The 23,061-nt window shown below is 59.1% G+C and overlaps 1 protein-coding gene and 1 long non-coding RNA gene across 7 annotated transcripts; one reads left to right on the top strand and one right to left on the bottom strand.

The window, feature by feature from the left end:
* Window positions 1–370: 370 nt before the first annotated feature.
* COQ8B (coenzyme Q8B) lies at window positions 371–23,007 on the bottom strand. 6 transcript variants are annotated; one of them, XM_070062186.2, is made up of 15 exons: window positions 22,752–23,007; window positions 21,015–21,119; window positions 20,805–20,924; window positions 20,592–20,658; window positions 18,387–18,464; window positions 14,049–14,159; window positions 13,846–13,931; window positions 12,939–13,079; window positions 12,774–12,855; window positions 11,845–11,938; window positions 7,166–7,307; window positions 6,963–7,070; window positions 3,549–3,614; window positions 1,500–1,586; window positions 371–1,159 (listed from the first exon to the last, which is right to left on the bottom strand). In XM_070062186.2, exons 1-15 carry the CDS (start codon window positions 22,761–22,763, stop codon window positions 857–859), a joined length of 1,602 nt encoding a protein of 533 aa, XP_069918287.1. In that variant the 5' UTR covers window positions 22,764–23,007; the 3' UTR covers window positions 371–856. The 6 variants fall into 6 exon arrangements, 4 of the variants coding, with proteins under 4 accessions (XP_069918287.1, XP_008247938.2, XP_069918289.1 ...); XM_008249716.5 differs by having other exon boundaries at window positions 22,192–22,993; XM_070062188.2 differs by lacking the exon at window positions 22,752–23,007 and adding an exon at window positions 21,496–21,592.
* Window positions 7,307–11,437, top strand: LOC127488220 (uncharacterized). Its single transcript, XR_007915778.3, has 2 exons — window positions 7,307–7,748; window positions 10,374–11,437. It is a non-coding gene; the product is annotated as an uncharacterized LOC127488220 (long non-coding RNA).
* Window positions 23,008–23,061: the final 54 nt, after the last annotated feature.

Here is a 23,061-nt window from a genome sequence, read left to right as displayed (position 1 = left end):
GGGGGCTCGGGCGCGCGGTTCTGGCTGCACTGCGCGCCCGCCCTCCACCCTGTCCCGGTCCTGAGGGTCTGGCCGAGCAGCTGGCAGGGGCGGTAGGGCCCACTGGCCAAGGCAGGGTTGCTGGGATGAGGGGAGGGAGCCTGAAGCCCGGAGGCCGAGGGCGGTGTGTGTGGGGAGTCCTGCTCAGCGGCCACAGCCCTTCCGAGCAGGTGGTCAGCACGGGGGGGGGGGGGGGGGGGAGGTTCCCGGCAACAGATGGCCCAGGCAAGGCTGGGGCTTTCAGATGAGGGGGCTGGGGGGTGGGGGGCTCGCCATCTGCACCTGCAGGCCTCGTGCGCGCCTCCCCCTCCACGCGGAGAAAAAAGCTGGGGAAGGGGCAGGCTGCTTTTATTCAGATGGGAGGTTCAGTGCCCCCGCGGTACACACTCCTCCACTACGGAGGCTGGAACCGGGGAGACGGCAGCTGGTGGAGGAGGAGGAGGGCGGGAGGCACAGGTGAGGGCTGCCTCCGCCAACCATCATCTCTCCATCGCCAAGGGACCGTGGGCGCCCGAGCAGAGGTGAGGGGCTGCCCCTCTGGAGGAGTCTGGATCTCCGTGACGCACGCCAGGGGGGCTCCTGCAGGTGGTCCATCCTGGCTCAGCTGTCCCTGGACGCCCAGTGGAGTGCGCAGGAGCTCTGAGGTGGGACCTCCTTAGCTGCTGGCCCATGGAGAGGAACACGGCCAGACTGGGAGCCGGGGGCCTCCCCAGGCCCCCAGCAGAGTGGGAAGGCTTGGGAGGCACCAAGCAGCAGCGGGTGGGCTGCCAGGGAGGGGGCGGGGGGGGGGCTGGTGCCTGAGGGAGGTCCCTCCTGGTCAGGAGGCTGGCGGCAGCGGCTGTGCCTGGCGGCGGGCCCAGTAGTGGTGGTAGGTGTCCTGGAAGAGGTCCCGGCAGGCGATGTGGGCGCGGAGGCGGGCGCAGGCCAGGAAGGCCCCGGCCAGCTTGCGGTGCAGGGCGTAGGTCTCTTCAGGCGGCGGGCGCAGCCGGTGCCGCAGCAGCACAGGGATGAGGCCCTGTATGCGGTGGGCAGTGGCCCCCGCCCCAAAGTCGTAAGGGCCCTGGGCGGCGAACGGCTCCCCCAGGATCATCACTGCCTCCACGTGGGCATCTGAGAAGGCCTAGGGTGGGAACAGCAGATGCCCCCAGGTGGACACGGAGTCCTCCGCTGAACCCCCAGGTCTAAGCCTGGGTTGCCTGCTGCCAGGGCCCCACATAAACAGCCCCTCACTTCCCCCTACAGGCAAGCAGCAGGCCCCCGTCCTCTATAGCGGTGAGTGGTACCCATTTCCCCAGGGATCCCCAATAGTCAGCTTGCACCCCCCTCCTTCCCAGAGCCTCCCAGAGTTTCTCTGGGGCCCCCAGGAGGCAGCTGCACCCACTCCTCCAGTCTCGGTGGAAACCAGCATCTCTCCACCCCCATACCACCCCCGAGACACACACCCCAGCCCCCGCGCCGACCTTGGTTTCAAAGCCTGTGAGGAATCGGAGATCCCGCGACTTCTGCAGGACCCGGTCTCTGTCTCCATCAGCTGCAGCCCTCACCACCTGGGAGATGGGGTTGGGGCAGAGGGACAAGGGGCCCTGCAGGCTCAGCAGGGTGCTGGCCCAACCCCACCCACCTCCAGTCTCATCTGCCTGGGCCCTCCCACTCACCTCGAAGCCTCCTCCCCGCTCTGCCCCACCTGTGTCTCCCTCAAGGCTGATGCAGAGCCTGGGGCTGGAGGTGGCCAGGGGCTGTGCACACCTCCTGGGAATAGCTAGCTGCCTGGATGCTACCTCAGAGGGCCAGACGTGTCGAGGCTGCTCAAGACTCAGATGGACAAGGATGCAGCTCCGCCCAGCTCTAGGTCTCCTGCACTGGACTTTGAGCCCCGTGAGTGCTGGCTTCCCAGCTGGGTTTAGTTCTGTTTGGCACAGGGTCTGGCACTCAGGCTGCCCTGGGTGAACCCTGGCTTAGCAAATCAGTGTGCGAGGCTAAGCATCCCTCTGGCCTGCAGCCCACGCTGGGAAGGCTGGAGTCACGGGCACAGACAGGTGCTGGAGCCGGCCTGTTAGGGCCCCATCCCCCAGATCCCCACTCTGCTGCCTGAGGCCCTGGGTGGGCCGCGGTGTGTCTGGGGCCTCTGCGTTCTCCTGAGGTGGGGACACTGTGGAGTGCACAGCCCTGCACCCGCACGTAGGAGCGTGGTGAGCACCGGGAGCTGCTGTGCTCATTACGGGGTAGGTTGAGGGTGCCTGCTTTGCAGGGGAGGGACCGGGCTCAGAGAAGGGGGCGTGAGCTCGGGCCCAGCCCTTAGGCACAGCGCTGGGACAGGATCAATCTGGCAGCTCTGTTCCGTCTCGGCTCCCCCTGCCTAGGCCTGTCTGGCCATCTGTCAGGCCTGAGGTCCTCAGGGGCAGTGTCACACGGCTTTTTTAAACTGGAAAAGGCGGGGAGGGTCTTGCTAAGCAGACCTGGGGGGTGGGAAGTGGGGTATCCCAGCCACCCAGAGGCCTTGGCCAGGTAGCACAAGGACCAGTGGAGAGGGCCCCGGGCCTTGGGTCTGCGGAGGGCTTTGTCAGCAACTGCTCCCTAGCCCATCTCTGGGTGGTCCCACAGGGGCACTGCCCACTGGGCCCTGTCCCCCCTCCCCCGCTCCATCTCAGAGACCCCTGCTGTCAGAGGTGGCTTTCTAATTCTGCGCAAGTCCCTCCGTTGCTCAAATCCCCAGATGGGGCACAGGCTGCACGGCGTGACCGTGACCGCCATGTCCCAGCACCCAGGCTGGGGCGCCTCTGCCCGCACCTGCCCTCGAGCCAGGGCACGCATTTCCTCGTTCCTCCAGGGCAGTTACCCCGGAGCCTGCTGGGGGCGCGTCGGCATTGTAGCCAGGACAGCCAGGAGTTCAGGTGCACAGTAACGTCTGAGAGGCCCTGCTCCAGGGGACTCGCCGGGTATCCTCTCTCTGGAATACCCCGCCTGACTGCTCCTTCTTCAGGTCTCAATATGGCTCCTCCTACAGGAAGGCTTCCCTGGGCTCCCACGGCCTCCTCTGCTTCCCCTACAGCCAAGCCCTGATCCCTGGGTCCTATGAGCCCTGAGAAGAAGGGACCTGGTTCATCCCAGTGTCACCCAGAAGAGGGCTGGGCACAGAGGAGGCACTGGAGAATGGCTGGATCGATTGCTAAGTGGTGGCTCTTAGGAGGGACTAAGGCAGAGGTGGGGCACGGGCTGTGGACCCGGATGACCCGAGTGTGACTCCTGGGTCTGCTGTGGCCTTGGGCAAGTGTGGTTTATCCTCTCCAAGTCTCACTTTGTGAAACGGGACTATAAAAAGGGCCCATCCCCATAGCCGTGCCAAATGGTTTAAGTCAGTGACTGAGCCCCTTACGATGCCTGGCCCAGCGGTGCTTGGGATTTGCCAGCTGCTGTCCACGTTACTGTGATTTACGGCTTCCTAAGTCCAGATGCTGTGTCTTACCCCTCTGCCTCACCACCTGGCTTGGCCCCAGGCTCAGGGCACTCACCTCGATGTAATGGTCTGTGAACTCGGTCCCAAATCCCCGGCTCGCACCGAAGTCCAGCAGGGTCACCTGGGGACGAGGAGCGGTGACAGGACGGCTGGGAGCCTCTCAACACCCGCCGTGGCCCCCCGCGCCCCTCCCCAGGGTCCCAGCCCGGCTGCCTCCCCAGGTCCCTCTCTACCCCGGGAGATAGCTGAACGGCTCCAGCTTTCAGTCTTTGTATCTTATTTGCTTTTGTTTTATATTTATGAGAGAGAGAGCGCGCGAGCGCACAAGCGCACGCGCTCCCATCTGCTGGTTCCAGCGGCCAGGGCTGAAGCCAGGAGCTGGAACCCAGCCCAGGTCTCCGAGGTGGGTGGCAGGGACCCAGTGTCTGAGCCATTACCTGTATTAGAAGGATGTTGGCATCAGGAGCCAAAGCTGAGACTCGAACCCAGGCACTCTGACATGGGCTATGGGCGTCTTAATACTAGATTTCTACCCCATTTGGCTTTTTTATAATTTTTTTTAAGATTTATTTTTATTTATTTGAAAGATAGAGTTACAGAGATAGGTAGAGCCAGAGAGAGAGAGAGAGAGAGAGAGAGAGAGAGAGAGAGAGGTCTTCCATCCACTGGTTCACTCCCCAAATGATCACAATGGCTAAAGCTGAGCTGATTTAAAGCCAGGAGCCTGGAGCTTCCTCCTGGTCTCCCACGTGGGTGCAGGAGCCCAAGCACTTGGGCCATCCCCCACTGCTATCCCAGGCCACAGCAGAGAGCTGGATGGGAAGTGGAGCAGCTGGGACTTGAACTGGCGCCCATATGGGATGCCAGCGCTGCAGGCCAACGCTTTAACCCGCTGTGCCACAGCGCTGCCCCCCATTTGGTTTTATAATACAATTTAGACACAGAAAAAAAAATCCGGAGAATAAAATGTACGGAAAAGTAAAATGAACACCTACCAATCCCACCTCTCAGCTTAAAATATAAACTATTTTTTTTTAATAGGCAGAGTTAGACAGTGAGAGAGACAGAATGAAAGGTCTTTCTTCCGTTGGTTCACCCCCCAAATGGCCACTACGGCCAGCGCGCTGTGCCGATCCAAAGCCAGGAGCCAGGTGCTTCCTCCTGGTCTCCCATACAGGTGCAGGGCCCAAGCACTTGGGCCATCCTCCACTGCACTCCCGGGCCACAGCAGAGAGCTGGACTGGAAGAGGAGCAACCGAGACAGAACAGGTACCCCAATCGGGACTAGAACCTGGAGTGCCAATGCTGCAGGCAGAGGATTAGCCAAGTGAGCCGCGGCGCCAGCCTTAAAATATAAACTATTAAATTCAGGGGGCACCTCCTGTGTACCCCACCAGATCTCACGTCCCTGCCCTGGGGACCGGGAGCCTTTCCACTGCAGCCATCACTTGCCAAGACTGTTCTTTCCTGAAATGCCCATGAACGCATTCCCACGCCCATAAACAATACAGCTAATGAGGGCCCACGTTGTGCTGCAGTGGGTTAAGCTGCCACCTGGACAGACATCCCACGAGCAGTTTGAGTCCCGGCTGTAGATCCAGATTCTTGCTAATGCGCCTGGGAAAGCAGCAGAGGATGGCCAAGTACTTGGGTCCCTGTCATCCATGTGGGAGACCCGATGGAGCTCCAGGCTCCTGGCTTCAGCCTGGCCCAGCCCTGGCTGCTGTGGCCATTTAGGGAGTGAACTAGCAGATGGAAGATCTGTCTCCACCTCCCTTTCTCTCCGTAACACTGCCTTTCAAACAAATAAAAATAAATCATTAAAAAAAAAAACCCACGACCTTCCTCTGCCGGTCTGCCCGACAGCTACTCTGCAGCGTGTGTGCCACTCGCTCTGGCTGTAGGGGCCATCAGGAGAGGACACAGCACGAGGCGTTCATCTGGCTGACAGGCACCAGTTCTGGCTTTTGTGCTCAGGGAACGCTTGTGTAAGTTTCTCCAGGGAAATGCAGTTCAAAGAACTGGCCACAACCAAACTGAAAAGTCCAGTTGGACCGGGAGCTGTGCACAGGCACAGATAAATATAAACACTTTTTTTTTTTTGACAGGCAGAGTGGATAGTGAGAGAGAGAGACAGAGAGAAAGGTCTTCCTTTGCCATTGGTTCACCCTCCAATGGCCACCATGGCTGGTGCGCTGCGTCCGGCGCACCGTGCTGATCCGAAGGCAGGAGCCAGGTGCTTCTCCTGGTCTCCCATGGGGTGCAGGGCCCAAGCACTTGGGCCATCCTCCACTGCACTCCCTGGCCACAGCAGAGAGCTGGCCTGGAAGAGGGGCAACCGGGACAGAATCCAGTGCCCCGACCGGGACTAGAACCCGGTGTGCCAGCACCGCAAGGCGGAGGATTAGCCTAGTGAGCCGCGGCACCGGCCAATATAAACACTTAACCAGAGCGTCCCCAGCTAGTGTGGGACCATCTGTGACACACTGATACGTCCTCTTGTTTTCCATTACAAAACAAATGCAGCTGGGACCTTGTAAAAACCCTACTCTGGGCACCTGCCTGGAGGGCCTATGTACCCATTGCTGGGGCAGTGGGGGCACTGGAGGCTGGCGGCCTCGGGGGGTCAGGGCTCCCGCCTGATCCTGAGGATGCCAGGGGCGGGGGAAGGGCTGCCCTGGCCCGCGTTGTGTTAGAAAAAGACCCCTGTGGTGACAGACCACTTTGCAGAGCCAGAGAAGGGTAGAGATGTGTCCACACAGGGGAAGTGTGTGGGTCCCAACTCCCCTCCAGGACTGGCACACCTGTGCCCCCACCCGGGCTTGGCCCTGCCGCCCCGCTGGCCCTCTCCTCCTCTTCCTTCAAGAAGCCTTCCTTGATGCCCACCCACCCCAGGCTGGGTCAGGCCCATTTCCTGGAGCCCCAGTCCCTGGGCTTCCTCCTCCCCAGACCCAGCCCTCTGCCTGTGCCTCCTCACCCCCGTGCTGACTGCCCCAGGCCACTGTTGTCTGGTGACAGGTCCCCCTTGGGACCTGGGGCTGAGAAAGCAAGAATCAGAGCTGTCAGAGGCAGGCGGCGGGGTCCTCTGAACAGATGGCCAGCGTGCACTGATGGCTAACCGCCTCCCCGAAGTGTGCTCTCTCTCCATCCTGTCACACGGCCTGGCCAGGGAGCGCCATTTCCCAGGCTACCTTGCACCCAGACAGGCCGTGACAAGTTCTCTCGGAGGGAGCAGTGGAGGAAGTGACGCGCCCCCTCTGATCAAAGCAGCCTCTTTCCCCTTGCACTGGAAGCAGAGCTCTGCGAGGCCCGAGGGGACGGCACAGTCGCCACAGGAGGGTGCCTGGGTCCCCGAGTCACTGCACGGAGGGCCCCACTGGGTAACCAGCAACTCTGGAGTCGCTGCTGAAATATCAGGGACATTCGGTGCAGCAGGTCATGCCTGTGACTCACATCGCAAGGAACCAACCTGGTGGCTGGCGGCGTCATACAGGAAGTTGGCCCAGTTGGGGTCTGTCTGCATGAATCGGAACTCGAACAGCTCCCGCAGACACAGCCTCAGGAGCTGGAAGCAAATCTGGCGAGGGAGAAGGAGTCAGAGATGCCCTGGGCACTCTGCCCCGAGGGCCCCACCTGGCCCGCCCCGCCGGCCCTGCGTTCCCGCCAAGGCACCTGGTTCCGGGTATCCTGGCTCAGGCCTTGGCACTGGTCCAACGGCACCCCGCTGGCCAGCTCCATGCCCAGCACCCGCGCCGTGCACAGCTCCTCAACCACGGCCGGCACACGGAAGAAGGGGTCACCTGCCAACAGCTGCCTGGGGCAGGAGGGAGAAGAGGAACTAGGACTCTGTGCTTCAGGCCCCTGGGTCTGGCTCCAAGCCGCTTCCTCCTCCTCGGAGAAGCCCTCCAGGAAGTCCACCTCCCTGCGCTCCTGCCCCTCTCCGCCTCCACGTGGCCTGGGTGGCTGGACCGACGTTGATGGGTATCCCCGTGCCCATCCCTCCACCTGGCGCTGTGGACTCGGAGACTTCCTCCCGACCTGAAACCCCCCTGGGACCCTTGTTGCTCCAGGATGAGCTCCATGTATTTAGCTTGCGCCTTACTTTTTAAAAAAATTTGTTTTTATTCAAAAACAGAGGGAGATCTTCCATCTGCTTGGTCATCCCTACACGCCTGCCAACAGTCAGAGTTGGGCCCGGATGAAGCCAGGAGCCCAGAATTCAATCCGGGCCTCCCACGTGGGTAGCAGGACCCAGGTACTTGAGCCATCACCCGCTGGCCCCAGGGTGCCCATTAGCAGGGAGGTGGAATTGAAAGCAAAGCCAGGAAGCGAACCCAGGCACTGACAAGGGATACAGGGGTCCCACACAGTGGCTTAACCACTGTGCCAAATGCCTGCCCTATATTTAGCTTGTCCATTACTTTAAAAAATGTATTCATTTATTTGAAAGGCAGAGTTACAGAGAGCAAGAGAGCTCTTCCATCCACTGGTTCACTCCACAAATGGCTACAATTGCCAGGGCTGTGCCAGGCCAAAGCCAGGAGCTTCATTCGGGTCTCCCACATTGGTACAGGGGCCCAAGTACTCGCGTCATCTGCTGCTGCTTTCCCAGTGCACTAGCAGGGAGCTGGAATGGAAATGGAGCAGCCAGGACACGAACCAGTGCGCATATGGGACGCTGGCACTGCAGGTGGAAGCTTAATCTACACCACAACGCCAGCCCCTTTAAAAAAAAAAAATTATTTATTTATTTGAAAGGCAGGGATACAGAGAGGGGGGGGTGGGGGAAGGGAAGGAAGGACCCAAATGGCCACAACGGCTAGGGCTGTGCCAGGCCAAAGCCAGGGGCGAGGAGCTTCTTCTGGGTCTCCCACAGGGGTGTAGGGGCCCACGCACTTGTGCCATCTTCTGCTGCTTTCTCAGGCACATTAGCAAGGAGCTGGATCAGAAGAGAAGCAGCCAGGACTCAAGCTGGTGCCCATATGGGATGCTGGCACTGTAGGTAGAGGCTTTACCTTCTATGCCACAGTGCCAGCCCCTGTACGTGGCTTTAAAAAAAATCAGTTAATGAATTAATTCTCCACATCGTCAATGATAAAAAAAATCTATGTTAACAGTGATACTCGTTGGTCATCCTTGGAGTCCCCACAGTAGGCCTGTATCTCCAGTTTCATGTTCCTTGGGTTCAGTTACCTGGAGTCAACCATGTTCCAAAAATATTAAATGGAAAATTCCATAAAGAATTTGTAAGTTTTGGGGCCGGCACTGTGGGGCAGCGGGTTAACACCCTGGCCTGAGGCAACGGCATCCCATATGGGTGCCGGTTCAAGACCTGGCTGCTCCACTTCCTGTCCAGCTCTCTGCTGTGGCCCAGGATAGCAGTGGAGGATGGCCCAAGTCTTTGGGCCCCTGCACCCACGTGGGAGACTGGGAGGAAGCTCCTGGCTTCGGATCAGTGCAACTCCAGCTGTTGTGGCCATCTGGGGGGGTGAACCATCGGATAGAAGACCTCTCTCTCTCTCTCTCTCCCTGTCTCTCTCTCTCTCCCTGCCTCTCCTCTCTGTGTAACTCTGATTTTCAAATAAATAAATAAATCTTTTTTTTTTTTTTTTTTTTTTAAAAAGAAAGCATTTGTAAGCTTTAAATTGCATGCCATTCTGAGTAGTGGAATGAAAGCTCACACAGTCCGGCTCTGTCCTGCGAGACCTGAGTTGCCCTCCGTGTAGCGTATCCGTGTTGTCTACACTATGTGCCTGTTAAATACCTAGTACTGTCTCAGCCATCACAACGACTACTGCAACACTGTAGTGCTCAAGAAACCCTTTTAATAATGGCTCCAGGGGCTGGCGCTGTGGCACGGGGGACGGGGGGTAAAACCGCCACCTGCAGAGCCGGCATCCCATATGGGTGCCGGTTCAAGTCCCAGCTGCTCCACTTCTGATCCAGCTCTCTGCTATGGCCTGGGAAAGCAGTAGAAGATGGCCCAACACCCATGTGGGAGACCCGGTTTCAGATTGACCCAGTTTCAGATTGGCCCAGCTCCAGCCATTTGGGGGGGGTGAACCAGCGGATGGAAGACCTCTCTCAGTCTCTCTCTGCCTCTGCCTCTCTGTAACTTTGCCTTTCAAACAAATAAATGAATCTTTTTTTTTTTTTTTTGACAGGCAGAGTGGACAGTGAGAGAGAGACAGAGAGAAAGGTCTTCCTTTTGCCGTTGGTTCACCCTCCAATGGCTGCCGCGGCCGGCGCACCGCGCTGATCCGAAGGTAGGAGCCAGGTACTTCTCCTGGTCTCCCATACGGGTGCAGGGCCCAAGCACTTGGGCCATCCTCCACCGTACTCCCTGGCCACAGCAGAGAGCTGGCCTGGAAGAGGGGCAACTGGGACAGAATCCTGCGCCCCAACCAGGACTAGAACCCGGTGTGCCGGCGCCGCAAGGCGGAGGATTAGCCTAGTGAGCTGTGGCGCCGGCTCAAACAAATAAGTGAATCTTAAAATAAGAATAACGGCCCCACACCCTAACAGCAGTGATGCTGACAATTCAGACATGGCAAAGAAAAGCCGCCAAGTGGAGCCAGATTGTGGTGCAGTGGGCTAGGCCTCTGCCTGCAACACCAGCATGCCAAACAAGCACCAGTGTGAGCCCCGACCACTCCATTTCCAGTCCAGCTCCCTGATAATGCACCTGAGAAAGTAGGGGAAGATGATCCAAGTGCCTGGGCTCCTGCCACCCACGTGGCTTTGGCCTGGCCCAGCCCCAGCCATTGCAACCACTTGGGAAGTGAACCAGGGAATGGATGCTCTTCTTCTCCCTCTCCTTTCCTCCCTCTGTCATTCTATCATTCAAACAAATAAATAAATCTTTTTTTTTTTTTTAAAGGCTGTAAAGTGCTTCCTTGAAGTGAAAAGGTTAAAGTACTCAGTACGGAAAGAAGCAAATCATAAGCTGAGGTTGCTAAGATCTAGAGTAAGAATGACTCTTCCATGCACGAACTGTGAATAGGAAAAAGAAACCTGCTGGTTCCGCCGTCACACCTCCAGCTGCAAAGCGTACAGTGAGTGAGAAGTGCTTAGTGAAGATGGAAAAGGCACCACGTTTGTGAACAGGAAACATGTTCCAACTGATGGCAACGTGCCGTAGCAGAAAGCGCTGCGCCTAATTTATAAAGCAAACCTGGTCATCGGGAGGTAGGCAAGAACAGGAGAGAGGGCTCGGTGCCCTGGGACACTGGGACACGGCCCCCGAGCATGAGGTGGCACTACCGTACTCTCAACATTGTCCCTGCGCTCAGAGATGCCAGGGACAGAGCTGTCCCCAGGGCCTGTCCCCTGCCAAGAGACCACTTGCAAACAGACCAAGACTGACAGACGCATGTCAAGGTGAGATTTGGGAGGCGAGAAATTTGAGTAGGCGCGGTGGTGTGGCACATTGAGCCGAATAGAGTCCCGGGAACATTCAGGCCTCTCACCCCGCTCGACACCCGCCTCCTCCGAGCTCCAGAGCTGGTATTTCTGTCCTTGTTCCTAAAATGTGATGTCTGCACCAGTCCTGTGAGCCAGGCCCTGTGCTAAGCGTTCAGTCAGCACCATTTCCTGCCGGCCTCTGACGGCTAAGGCCACCACAGACCCGGGCCGCTCAGCTTCAGTCTGAGTCCAGGGTGCAAACCTGAACCGCTGCCCCAGCGCTGGGCATACTGCAGACCCCTGGTGGGCGTGTGAGCCACACTGCTCAGTATGGAGCATTGACCGTGGCGCCTCGTGACGCTTCCGGGATTCGGCCACACCATTCCACGCAGCTGTGGTTCATTCCTTTTCACTGCTGTGTGGTATTCCCCAGATGGACACACTGTCATTATTTATCCACCCTGCTGAAAAGGCGTGGTAAGATCTGGCTGGTTTCCAGTTCAGGGCTCTACAAACAATGCTGCTCTGAGCATGCCAGAAGAGCCTCATGGTGTCCCACTGTGTGGTTAGCGCGAAGGGCAATGGTTGGGTTGTGGGGATGTGATATAAGGCTTACTCGGAGACGATTAACTGTTCTCCAAACGCTTGGCCCAATCTCCCTAGCCCCCAGGGTAAAAGGAATGTTCTGGAGCCCCGTCCTCTCCGAACCTTGATGCTGTCAGGCTGCTGACTCTGTCAGTGCAGCAGGTGCAACGGAGTCTCACAGCGACTGACCACAGTGGGCATCGTCCCAGTGACCCAGGAGTGGCCAGCCCGGCCCGAGCGCACAAGGACATAAGGCGGGAGGGCAATCGCCAGTGGAGTGTGGACGGGGGGAAGGTTTGCGGCCCTGCGCCGGGGCTCCAGCCGCCAGAGGCCGGGGGGCACCTGTTTCCCGCTCAGCTTACCTGAAGTTCTGGGCACAGGCTGCCTCGCGGCGGTAGTCACACTCCCAAGCCAGCTCCTGCTGCAGCGCCTGCAGGCTCTGCTCGGGGAACAGGCCTGGGGGGACAGCTTCGTCAGCCAGGGGGGCCCGGCCACGCCTCCCCCCAGCCTCAGGGTGCCACTCACCGAGGCCTCCCCACAGTCATCTCTCTGTCCCTCTTCTGAGGTCCCCAGGCAGCTCCTCCTCACTCACATGGCTGCTGTCTCTCTTTTTCAAGATTTTATTATTTATTTATTTGAGAGACAGACATAAAAGAGAGAGGCACCCTCCGCTGCCCAAACGCTGACAATGGCCCAGGCTGAAGCCAGGGCCCAGGCGCCCAGTCCAGGTCGCCCACGGGAGTAGCAGAAACCCAACCACCCGAGCCAGACTGCTGCCTCCCAGCGCCTACACCAGCAGGAGCTGGTGTCAGGGGTCGGAGCAGGAATCCCACCCCACGCTGGGACGTGGGACACGGGCATCTCAACCGCGAGGCTAAACACACACCTTCTTCTCCTTTGCCTACTGCTTCTCTCGCGGGGCTCGGCCTCCTGGTCTCTCTCCCCCTTCCCGACCCCCTTTCCCACCCAGGAACACAGCCTGCTGCACTGCCGTGGTGGCTTTCCCACGGGCTCTGCCTCCGCCCCGTGGTGCCCCGTGGCCTGGAGCCCTCCACCCCCCAACCCCCACAGCACACCTGTGTGCTGCTGTTTGCGGGGTGGTCCGGGCCCACCTCTGGGGCTCTGCCTCACGGGCTCATGCTCTCGGGGCTCCCTGCCTCGCTGTCCTCCCTCTGGCTGACCCGTGCCGATGCCCGCACGTGCACACGGGCACGCTCTGCCCCACGCTCCTCCTGTGCACCCCTTCTCTCTTGGGGCGCCCCTGCCAGGCAGGGGCGGTGTGGCTGCTCACCCTCCGGCAGGGCCACGCTCATCTTAAGCACGGCCAGTAGGTTCTGGACGTCACTCTGGATGCTCTGGGCAACGCCTGGGTACTGCGAGTGAAGGGAGCGCGGGGGGGAGTCACTCCTCTGCCCAGCAGGGCGCCAGCCCCTGCCTGCGGGGCCTCCCCTCTCACCTGGATCTTCACAGCCACCTCCGTCCCGTCCCTCAGCACGCCCTGGTGCACCTGCCCGATGGAGGCCGCGGCGAAGGGCACCTCCTCCAAGGAGGCCACCCTGGCTTGCCAGTCCCTGCCGAGCTCCTCTTCCAGAACTCTCTGGGGAGAATGGTCATGACAATCACCACCCTGGACAGAGCAGGCCACGGTCACTCCCTGTGCCGAGCGCTTGACCTGTGAGTGACGCCAGCACTCACCATGCGCTGGGCACTGGGATTAGCTGCTGTCTCTCTTTCCAGATGCGGACAGTGAGGCTCAGACGGAGCCCCCTTGTCCGAGGTGACTACCCCGAGGGGTTCCCCCCTCCAGAGCTGGCACTCCCTGGACGGGGTGGGCTGCTGTGGGGACCGCTGTCATTTATTGGCTGAGCTTGGTAACGATCCTGTGTCACACCCCTCAGCTCTATCATCAACTCAAAGTTAGGGTGACCCAGAGGAGCTCAAGTTTAGGGGGGCATCCTAGGGACTGGGCCAAGTTCCAAGTGGCTCTGGGTCACAGAGCAAGTGAGCAGGGCAGAGCCGGGAAGGCAGGCGCCGGCTGGGTTCCAGGTCTCTCACTCTTGCCCAGTCAGAGGAACAGCTCGCCCCATGCCAGACACTGTGCCAACCTCACAATGAGGCTTCCCTGTCACTCACGGTGGGCAGAGGCTGCTCCATGTGTAACCCTGTGATGTGGGCGTGGCCATCACCATCGCCATTTCCCACAGAGGGCAACAGGCACACAGAGGTCAAGGCACATGTGTGCAATCTCAGGGCCCGACCCCATGGAGCACGGTTGCCAGCTGCAGTGCCTTGCTCCCCCGACAGCGCGGGCGTGGGAGTGGGGGACGGCGCCGCCCTCCCTCCCCCCGCCCCGAGGTGCTCACCAGCATCTGCCATCGGGGCATGAAGTCGGCGCTCTGGCGGACCCGCTCAAAGATGCGCTGCAGCTGAGGGCTGATGAGGCTGTTGTCTTGTGGGGGACAGCGGGACGAAGGCGACAGTGAGGGGGAGGGGAGGACAGGCCCCTGCTGGGGTGAGGGTGAGCTGGACGTGAGGTCAGGGGTCGGGGGCGAGGGTCATGCCGTACCCTGGATGCTGAGCATCTGGCCGACCTTGAGGGCGGCTCCCCGAACCGTGCATAAGGTCTGCACGATGCGCTCGGCGTTGGCCTCGGACAGGAAAGGGCTGGAGCTGCTCTCTGGGGAGGAGAGAGGAAGCATTAGGCCCACAGCCAGAAGGGATCGCTGCGGGCCAGACTCCTGCACAGTGGCTTGAGTTGTTGCTCGGGACATCTGCACCCCAATCAGGGTACCTGGTTGGAGTCCTGGCTACTGACGCACACTGGAAGGCAGCTGGTGATGGTGCAAGTGGGTGGGCCCCGCCACCCGTGTGAATGACCTAGATGGAATTCTGGGCTCCTGGCTTTGGCCTGGCCCAGCCCTGGCTATTACTGGTTATTTGAGGAGCAAGCCAGTAAGTGAAAGATAACTCTCTCCCTCTCCCTCTCTGTCTCTCTGCTTTTCAAATAAAGTAAAAATAAGTAAATAAAAAAATCATTGTTACAGCATGGCACACCCAGCAGAACAGCTGAATGAACCAGACAAAACTAACGTGGGCAGAACCTGAGCACAGGCCCTCTGGAAGCAGCTTGGCACACACACCCCGCTGCTCAGTGCACTGCTCCTCCCGGGCCGAATGCAAGGGAAACGCACGAGTGAGCCCACGGACGGAGGACAAGGACGTCCACAGCGCTTGCGGCCACCGACAGGACGAACACGAAAGTGGTGGCAGAGGGTCAGGGTGAGTCCTGCAGCGCTGCAGAAACCGTCTGCCGCGGCGCACACAGCAGGCATGCTTCTCACAGCGCGAGGCTGAGCAACAGATGCCAGGTGACAATCACTGTGCTAATCAAAAATTAAAAAAAAAAAAAAAAATTTAGGGAGACAGAAATGCTAACCACCAGGAGCCGGCATTATGGCACAGCAGGTTAAGCTGCTGCCTGCAGCGCCAGCATCTCCCTATGAGCACTGGTGCGAGTCCCAACTGCTCCACTTCCCACCCAGCTCCCTGCTAATGCACCTGGGAAAGCAGTGGAAGATGGCCCAAGTGCCTGGGCCCCTGCACCCACATGGGAGACCCAGAAGAGGCTCCTGGCTCCGGATTGGCTCAGCTCTGGTTGTTGCGGCCACTTGGGAAGTGAATCAGTGGATGGAAGACCTTTCTCTCTCTCTTTCTCTCTCTGTAACTCTGCCTTTCAAATAAATAAACTTAAAAAAAAATTATTCCACTGCACCCCACAAATATGCACAATTAAACTAATTTTTAAATGAAAATAAATAGAACTTATCAATTAAAACAACCTAAAGAGCCAGGTGCATGAACGGCTGCACTGCTGGGTCATATTTATGGAAAGAGAGCAGAGAGGCTAATCCTGGTGTTGGAAGCCACAGTCGGTGGCCGCCCCTGGTGAAGGGAGTGGCCAGGAGGGGGCGTGAGAGGAGCTCCTCAAGGTGTGGTTGCAGGCCACTGAGGCCTGAGAGAGGTCAGCGGTGGGTGAGATGGGAGTTATTGATGCACCTGTTCTGGTCCCTCTCCCGGGCCCAGGACTGGAGTAGAATATTCCAGAGGCTCCAGGCCACGGGAGGCCACGGTTGCCCTGAGGGCTGACAGAAGGCGCCTGTCCCGTGGTTTTGGACATTTCTCAGTTTTGATCGTCAATAAATGTAACCTAAGGATGCCAGGCCTTTGGGAGTCTCATTTTGTTCAACAGCTGTCTTGAAAGATAATCCACAGGGGCCGGCACCGTGGCGTAGCGGGAAAAACTGCTGCCTGCAGCGCTGGCATCGCAGAAGGGCGCGGATCCAAATCCTGGCTGTGCCACTTCCAATCCAGCTCCCTGTAACAGCCTGGAGGGCGGTGGGAGACGGCCCAGTGCTTGGGGCCCTGCACCCGAAATGCAGAAACAGAAGGAGCTCCTGGCTCCTGACTGGCCCAGCTCGAGCCATTGCGTCCATTTGGGGAGTGAAGCAGAGGATCAAAGATCTCTCTCTCTCTGTCTCTCCTTCTTTCTCTCTAACTCTTTCACATAAATGAATAAATCTTTAAAAAAAAAAAAAAAAGATAGCTCATGTGCCATATAACTCACCCACCTAAAGCACACATTCAGGAGTTTCTAGTGCATTTACAGAGCTGAGCGAGCATTGGACATTTCCTCGCCTGAAAATCAAAGCCCACCCCACACACAGGCAATGCCCACCCCAAGCCCCCAGCAACCCCCAGTCTACTCTCTCTGCAGACTGCCTGACTCTGGACACCTCACAGAAGGGCATCACTCAGCGTGTGGCGTGGGCACCAGCCGCTCCCACCAGCGAGACGCTGTCAGGGCCCCCCATGCTGCACACCGGTCAGCGCTCTGTTCCTTCCCAGTGGAGTAATCCACTGCGGCACGCACAGAACACCTCTTACTTATCCATCCGTCAGTCTGAAGGGCGGGCAGAGACCCTGGGAGCACAGTCTGAGCCCTGCCGTGCGCAGGTGTGTCCACCTGGGAAAACACACCCAGCTGTCGGCTTATGTGCAAATATGCGTGGTTTTATACGGAAACCGTTGACTCCTCAGTAAGGCATTGCCTTTGTTAAGGTGCTTATTTATTTTCATTTTATTTGAAAGGCAGAGAGAGAGACTGATCCTCTATTGATTCACTCCCCAAATGCCCACAACAGCCAGGGCTGAGCTAGGCTGAAGCCAGGTCTCCCACGTGAGTGGCAGGGACCCAGGTCCTTGAGCCAGGTCCTGCTGCCCCCTGACATACAGGAGCAGGACCTGGATCAGAAGCAGAGGCTGGCTGGCGCCACGGCTCACTAGGCTAATCCTCCGCCTAGCGGCACCGGCACACCAGGTTCTAGTCCCGGTCGGGGCGCTGGATTCTGTCCCGGTTGCCCCTCTTCCAGGCCAGCTCTCTGCTGTGGCCAGGGAGTGCAGTGGAGGATGGCCCAGGTGCTTGGGCCCTCCTGCACCCCATGGGAGACCAGGAGAAGTACCTGGCTCCTGCCATCGGATCAGCGCGATGTGCCGGCCGCGGTGGCCATTGGAGGGTGAACCAACGGCAAAAGGAAGACCTTTCTCTCTGTCTCTTGCTCACTGTCCACTCTGCCTGTCAAAAAAAAAAAAAAAAAAAAAGCGGAGGCAGGACTGAAACCCAGGCATCCCAACATGGGATGCAGGTATCCCGAACAGCCACTTAACCAGCTAGGCCACGTCGGCCCTCTCAAATACTTTTTAAATTTATTCTCCAAACTGTCATCATTCAGGGTTCACATACTGTATCTGTCAATTAATGCTTCATTTAAAAAAAAAAAAAAAAAAACACCTTATTTTAGAGACATCGAGAGAGGGAGAGACTGAGACAGACAGAGTGCGCTCATGTGCTGGTTCACTGTCCAGACACCTGCCACAGCCCCAGGCCAGACCGAGGCTGAAGCTGGGGGCTGGGGACGCCATCAGGCTCTCCCACATGGGCGGCAGGAACCCAAACACCAGCACCACAGCTGCCTCCCACTGTCTGCATCCGCAGGCAGCTGGTGTAGGAGGCAGAGCTGGGCGCTGCGACGTGGGACGCGAATGCCCACCTCGTCATCCTCACTGGAACCCAGAGCATCCTCCCCGCTTTTGTTTCAAGACGCGGAGACAACACCACGCACCCCCTGACTAGCAGGCCTCGCTTTCAGCTCGCGCAGGGCATTCCCAGCGGCTCCAGCTGTTCTCAGGGGACGCTTTCATTGACCTGACAGTGGCTTAGCCCTGTTCTGAGTGCTTCACGATGACTCTCACAGGTGGGTATCCTTCAAGAAGGGCATGCAAAAATCAAATTTGAAAAATAAGTTTAGAGGCAGGCATCCTGTCGCAGAGAGTTAAAATGCTGCCTGGGATACCCATACCCCATAGGGGCGCTGGTTCAAGTCCCAGTTGCTCCACTTCCAATCCACCTTCCTGCTAATGCACCTGGGAAAGCAGCAGATGACCCAAGTGCCTGGGCCTCTGCAACCCACGTGGGAGACCTGGATGGAGTTCCAGGCTCCTGGCTTTGGCCTGGCCCAGTCCTAATTGTCACAGCCCTCTGGGGAGTGAACCCGCAGATGGAAGATCGCTCTCTCCGTCTCTCCCTCTGTAACTCTACCTTTCAAATAAACGAAACAAAATGAAAGAGACACTTATTCTGGTGCGAAAAAAAAAAAAAAAAAGACACATCCATGCAGGTTTTGCTCAGATGCATTCTCCATGAACTTTCTGAAGCACCCTCGTATCATCGTCATCATCATCGATGATGACGTCATCATAACATCATCCGCCTGCCCGGCGAGGAGACGGCTGCGAGGACTCGCAGGGCAAGGGCAGGGTCTGAACCCAGGCGGATCTGCTCACTCACCTGGCTGCGGAGGTCCTCCTGGCAAGGATTTCTTGGCCACCTCGGCCAGCGCTCCGAGCCCCAAGCTCACAGCCAACCCTGGAGAGCAGAAGAGGAGCGCTGAGCCCAGCTTCCCGGGCGCTCTCCCAACCCTCTGCTCCCGTCTCTCTAGGCACGCTCACCTGCCAGCTCCCTGCTGCTGTCTCTAACTCTCCTCCCGCTTTCTCTCTCCCTCTCTCCCTCTCTCGGTGTCTCTGTCTCCCTCCTAACACTTCTCAGTCCTGGACACCTGTGATTAAGGTGCCCAGGCACTACCCCCCCCCCCCCCCGAGCTTCTCATTAAACTGGCCTAACAAGAGGCCTAGGGATCGATGTGGTGGTGCAGCAGGTTAAGTCACTGCCCTGCCTGCGGCACCAGCATCCCGTACGGTGCCTCTCCAGGTCCCAGCTGCTCCACTTCCAGTCCAGCTCCCTGCTAATGTGTCTAGGAAAGTGGTGGAAGATGGCCAAAGTGTTTGGGCTCCTGCACCCACATGGGAGACCCAGATGGAGCTCCAGACTCCTGGCTTTGGCCTTGCCCAGTCCTGGTTGTTGCAGCCATTTGGAGTGAAACAGCAGATGGAAGATTCTCTCTCTCCCTCTCTCTCTCTATAGCTCTGCCTTTCAAGTAAATATATAAGTGTTTTAAAAATATATTTTATTTACTTGAAAAGCAGAGAGAGAGAGAGAGAGACAGAGCTCTCCCATCTACTGGTTCACTCCCCAGATGCCTGCAAACGTCCAAAGCCAGGAGCCAAAAACCCAGCGCAGGTCCCCCGTGCAGGCAGCATGGACTCAAGCACTTGGGCCCCACTTGCTGCTTCCCAAAGTGCACACCAGCAGGAGGCCAGAGTGGAGAGTGGAGGGTGCAGCCGAGACTCCGACCAGGCACTCCGACGTGGGACGCGGGTGTCCCAGCTGGAGACTGACCGCCAAGCCCAAGGCCTGCCTGCCCCATTTATTTATGTATGTATTTTAAGTATTGCAGTGTACAGGTTAGGAAGGGCCCGAGAGGATCGCCCTGGCCTGGTCGCCGGTGTCCCTGCTTCTCTGACCCACCTCCTCTTCTAAGTCAGCGACCGTCTCCCCATCTCCCCCCTCCTCTCTGTCCCTCCTTTCGGTGCTACCTCTCTGGCTCAGACGGCCTCTGCTTCCTCCCTCTGCGGCCCCTTGGTTCTCTTTGCCTCTTTCCCTCGTGCTCTGAAAATGACCGCAGCTGGCGTTTCCCACCTGCCAGGTGCTGTTCCTTTCACTCGTCTGTCCTCACCCCTTTGTGAAGCACGTGTTACAGAAAAACATCTACGGAAAAGAACAAGGCCAGCGCTGCAGCTCACTAGGCTAATCCTCCGCCTTGCGGTGCCGGCACACCTGGTTCTAGTCCCGGTTGGGGCGCCGGATTCTGTCCCGGTTGCTCCTCTTCCAGGCCAGCTCTCTGCTGTGGCCAGGGAGTGCAGTGGAGGATGGCCCAAGTGCTTGGGCCCTGCACCCCATGGGAGACCAGGAGAAGTACCTGGCTCCTGCCATCGGATCAGTGCGGTGTGCCGGCCGCAGTGCGCCGGCCGCGGCGGCCATTGGAGGGTGAACCAACAGCAAAGGAAGACCTTTCTCTCTGTCTCTCTCTCTCTCTCACTGTCCACTCTGCCTGTCAAAAAAAAAAAAAGAACACGGAGGCTCAGAGAAGTAACATGCCTTGTGTCACGTGAGGACGCGGCAGAGCCACCCTGTGGACCTGGGCAGACTTCTCAGCCGCCTCTGTCGACTGTGAATCGGCACCTTCTGACATGAACCACAGAATTGACGTTGTGCCCGGGACAGACCCACGCCTACAGGAGTCATGAAACAAGACCTGCTTTGCTCTACAGGTGTACCTGTGTCTTCTATTCTTCTTTCCAGACACAGGTTGCAACCCACTGAATTGTCAGGCGGGTTGTGCTGCCGTGAAGTCATTCACCCCTCTTAGCCTCTACTTGCTCATCTACAGAATGGGCACATGCATTTGATTCAGTGCACGTCGCGTGTGGACAGGGCCTCGCACATCACTGGAGCTCGTTAAACACCACCACCACCTCCGTTCCAGTGTGGCCTCTGCTTTCCTCTCTTTCCCTTTCCCGCTCTCCCTGCTGCATTCTTTCAACGTCATCTCCCCTGATCCAGGCCACAGCTAGATACCCCCAAAGCCACACCTACCCCCAAAGTTGGCCAAGCGGCTGATGCGGGAAGCAGGCACCTTGCGTTCTCGAGAGCGATCACTCAGCTGGGAAACAGAACGTGTGAGGGCAGGAAGGTGGGCATCAAGTCCCAGGGGTGCAACCAAGCTGCCGTCACCCCGTCCCCACGCCCAGGGGGCCAGCGGCCTGCATGGGGGGTTGCTGGGTGTGTGTGGTGGTGGGGCAATGATACCTGGGGCCGTGGCGTCCTCCTGGGCCGGGCCTCCCGCGCCTTGCGAATGTCCTCCTCTCCCAGGCCCCTTCCAGGCCCATCTTGATGAAGCTTTTGGGCCCAGGAACCCCAACACGGCCCCTGGAAGAGATGTGGACATTGGCAGGACTGGAAGATGCTGGCCCTTTCGGACCCCTCCCTGTTTTTGCCACCTCCTCCCCAGCTTCTTACCCACCAATGGGGCCCAGGCTCTGGGGCCCCACAAGGCAGACCTACAGTCCGGCCCAGCTGTCCACGAATCCCCCGCAGTAGGCCCCCCACCTCCAGCCACATCACCTGGGGGAGGAGAGAAGGGATTACTGGGGTAGCATGCAGCGCCCACCGCCCCGCTGTGCCTCTCTTCCCCGCCAGCACCCCCCGCCCCGACCTCCTGCCCTGCTAACAGACTCCCTGGTTTCTCCTGGTTCCCCCCCCCTCGCTGCTAGGAAATTCTCTGCTACCTCTCCTTTGGCCCCGGACTCCCGCCACTGCTAGCTGCTAGGGCCCTCCCCGGTTGCTACCCACCTTCGGATCCTCCAGGGCTACCTCTCTACTTCTCAGAGACCCCCTCGTTGCTAGGCGCTGTCTCACTCATGCCCTGTCGCTAGGTACCCACAATTCCTCCCGAGTCCCCCTGCCCCGTCCCCGGGCACGTCCCTCCGTTGCTAAGCACCCGCTGCCTTCTGGCTGCCGGTCGGCCAAGCGCGGGGACCTCCTGGGCTTCCGGGAGCCTCTGCACGCCCGCCCCTCCGGCCAGCTGTCCAATGGTGGAGCAGCGGCTCGCTGAATGGCACGAAGCACCCGCGAAGCATTCCGGGACGTGCGCTGGGGGCGGGGCCGAGGCGCCGGGGGCGGGGCCGCGCGCCGGGGGCGGGACCTTCTCTTCCCCATCCCGTCTTTTCTGTAGTCCTTACAAACTCCACCCTTCTCCGCGCTAACACCTCGCCCACTCCTCTTCTCAATTTGCCCCTGGCAGGCTCAGCCTCTCTCCCAGAGAGCATTTCCCTCGCACATGGCTCAGCTCCACTTGCACCCCACACGCACACACGCTGGCACCCAATCGCATAACCCCCCACTGGCCTGCTCGCCAGCTGTCTCCTGCTCACACCCTCAGCCCCCCTGTGTACATCAACTGCCTCCCCCGCACACAGGCGCTCGCGTGCCCTCACGCACCCTGCTCTGTCTGCTCCCCACCCACCCTGGGGAGGGCGCGAGCGGCAGCCCTCTGTTTTCCGCAGGCCTGACATTTCCCAGAACACAGTCCGCCAAGATTCCCGGCGCTGAGTCAGGAACCTTGGCATCCCAGAAACCCAGCCCCCAGCCCATCTGCGTGTGTGTGTGTCGGGCCCCCTACCACAGCCTGACTCACCCCTCTTCGAGCAGTCGGGAACAGAAGCCACCGGCCGGGGCTTCTCTCCCTGCACTGGGCGAGGGGAACGCGCCCCATGGTCCCTGTCCAAGCCCCCTCGTCGGGCCCTCGGCCCTTCCTGGACCCCAGCTTCCCAACCCGTATGAGGTCCTAGGTGGGCTCTGGCCCCGGGCTTCTCACGGACTCGTTTTATAACCCTGGGCCTGTGCCCAGTGTCCCTCCGGCAGGTGACTCAGCTCAGACAGAAACCACCTGCTGTCCCCGTCCAAAGGCGAGGGTCTGACTCAGGCGCTCCCAGGCAAAATGTATCAAAAGCAACTTTGACAGCTAACCCCACAGGGCTGCGGCTGACAATGCAAGCCTGACAGGCCTGACGTCACTCGCTCCAAGCACATGACGTCACACCAGCCACACACAAAGGCCAGACAGGCTCTGAGCCTCAGAGCCCCTCTCTGCACATCGGGGCCTCCCTTTCTCGTTCAACGTTCGTGAGAGAAACAGTGAGAGAGTGCCAGGGCCTGGGACAGACGAACACGCGATCCACACGAGAGATTTCTCACAGATGACTCCATGGAGCGAAGGCAGCGGCTGAACCACGGAACCCGCGCCTGTGGGAGCCCCGGCTTTGAAAGCTCGGCCGGCCCCTGCGTGAAGAACGGCAGCGCAGCCGAACTCGTCACCAGAGGCTGCAGGGAGCGAGCGGGGCACACGAGCGCGTGGGGAGGTGGAATTAGTCACGGGGGTGCAGCAGCGGCCCCGTCAGCGGCCCTGACGCACGCACGGCGCAAACGGGAGAAAACCCGGCCGGGAAAGGGCGGGGCCAATTCAAGCCCCGCCCTCACCGGGTGCGTCACGTCCGGTGGGCGGGAC

This window comes from Oryctolagus cuniculus, chromosome 18, assembly GCF_051225735.1.
Source record: "Oryctolagus cuniculus isolate XC-2025 breed Fujian yellow rabbit chromosome 18, ASM5122573v1, whole genome shotgun sequence".
Lineage (NCBI taxonomy): Eukaryota > Metazoa > Chordata > Mammalia > Lagomorpha > Leporidae > Oryctolagus > Oryctolagus cuniculus.
The sequence above is the reverse complement of the archived record's forward strand: the minus strand, read 5'-3'. Positions and strand labels throughout refer to the sequence as shown.